The sequence below is a fragment of the Terrapene carolina genome, unplaced genomic scaffold (assembly GCF_002925995.2).
Source record: "Terrapene carolina triunguis isolate 2854851 unplaced genomic scaffold, T_m_triunguis-2.0 Scaffold150, whole genome shotgun sequence".
Lineage (NCBI taxonomy): Eukaryota > Metazoa > Chordata > Testudines > Emydidae > Terrapene > Terrapene triunguis.
In genome coordinates, this window is record NW_020664501.1 from 3,294 (window position 1) to 4,424 (window position 1,131).

General features: G+C 63.8%; 1 protein-coding gene across 1 annotated transcript in view; it reads right to left on the reverse strand.

Moving 5' to 3' along the window:
• Nucleotides 1-578: 578 nt before the first annotated feature.
• LOC113406919 (zinc finger protein RFP-like) overlaps nucleotides 579-1,131 on the reverse strand; it is a gene marked incomplete at its 3' end in the record, with an annotated part of 1,340 nt that continues 787 nt past the window's right edge. Inside the window, exons 2-3 of the mRNA XM_029912018.1 lie at nucleotides 948-1,121; nucleotides 579-601 (exon numbers count right to left, since the gene is read on the reverse strand). Of these exons, the coding sequence (XP_029767878.1) occupies nucleotides 579-601; nucleotides 948-1,121 (197 nt within the window). The remainder of the gene's footprint in view (nucleotides 602-947; nucleotides 1,122-1,131) is intronic.

Sequence of the window (1,131 nt, forward strand, 5' to 3'; positions counted from 1 at the left end):
AAATACAGCCTGGGCAGCGCCAGCCCCAGCTCCTCTCACACTTGGTCTGGCCCACGAGTCCTACCAGGACCTGGAGGGGCTGCTCCCAGGGCTGAGAGAGGGGCCCATTCTCCAGGCCCAGCCGCTCCTTAGCTTCTCCTCTCAGCCTCCAAGGGGTCTGGTCACTCCCCAGGGGGTGGGGGGGCTTCTGAGATGTGGACACTGCCCCACTAGGGCCTGGGCTGGGACATTCGGCTCTTTCCCCAAAGACCTCTAGGTCCCCCTCACAAGGGACAGGCTTTGGGCCATGACAGAGCTGGGGCCAGGTCCCAGCTGGGCCCTTGGGGTGACAGGCCCCAGCCCCATTAATGATCCCCTGAGCCAGCCTGACCCCAGAGAGGGTTCTCCAGCAATCCCCTCCCCAGGGTGGGTCACCCAGCCACAGCAGCAGCACTCCCAGGGAGATAGGGATGGACGGGGATGGATCCAGAGAGTAAGGCCATCCCATTGTCGGGGCGCTGGGGATAGGTTTGTAGCCTGGTCTTTGAGCCTCTTCCCAGCACAATGGGGCGTGAGGAGCAGACACAGCCTGGACATACCTGCTCATGGTGCTTCTGACACCCTAGAGAGGAACGAAAGACAGAGCAGAGAGTCAGTGCCCATGGCCCAGCCTAGCCCCCTGCCCCAGACAGGTCACTCAGCTCTCCCGGCCCCAGCCCCACAGGCTGCTCCCGCAGGGCTGTGCTAGGGGGAGCAGAGCCCCTTTCACACCAGCTGCTCTGCAGGGGCTGAGCCTCAGGGCTGGAAGAGCCTTTCTCCAGCCTCACCCTGTCTCCCTGACTGCCCAAACTCCTGTCTCTGCAGCCCTGGGGCCCCTGGCCCTGCAGACGCCCCAGGCCGCGCTCTCTGCATTGAGTTACCCTGTAAGCCCCCAGTGGCTGCTCTGGGCACGTCTGACACAGTCTCACCTGCAGCAATTCCAGCACCGGCTGCTGACACTTCCCCTCCAGTTCCGTGATCCTGGTGCTGAGCTGGGAAATTTCCTTGCACAGGCGGGTGGCGTTTTCCGCCCTCCTCCTCCCAATCTCCTCGTCCAGCTCTCCCAGCCGGGCCAGCAGGAGGCGCTCTTGTTCAGCCAGGAACTGGCGCAGC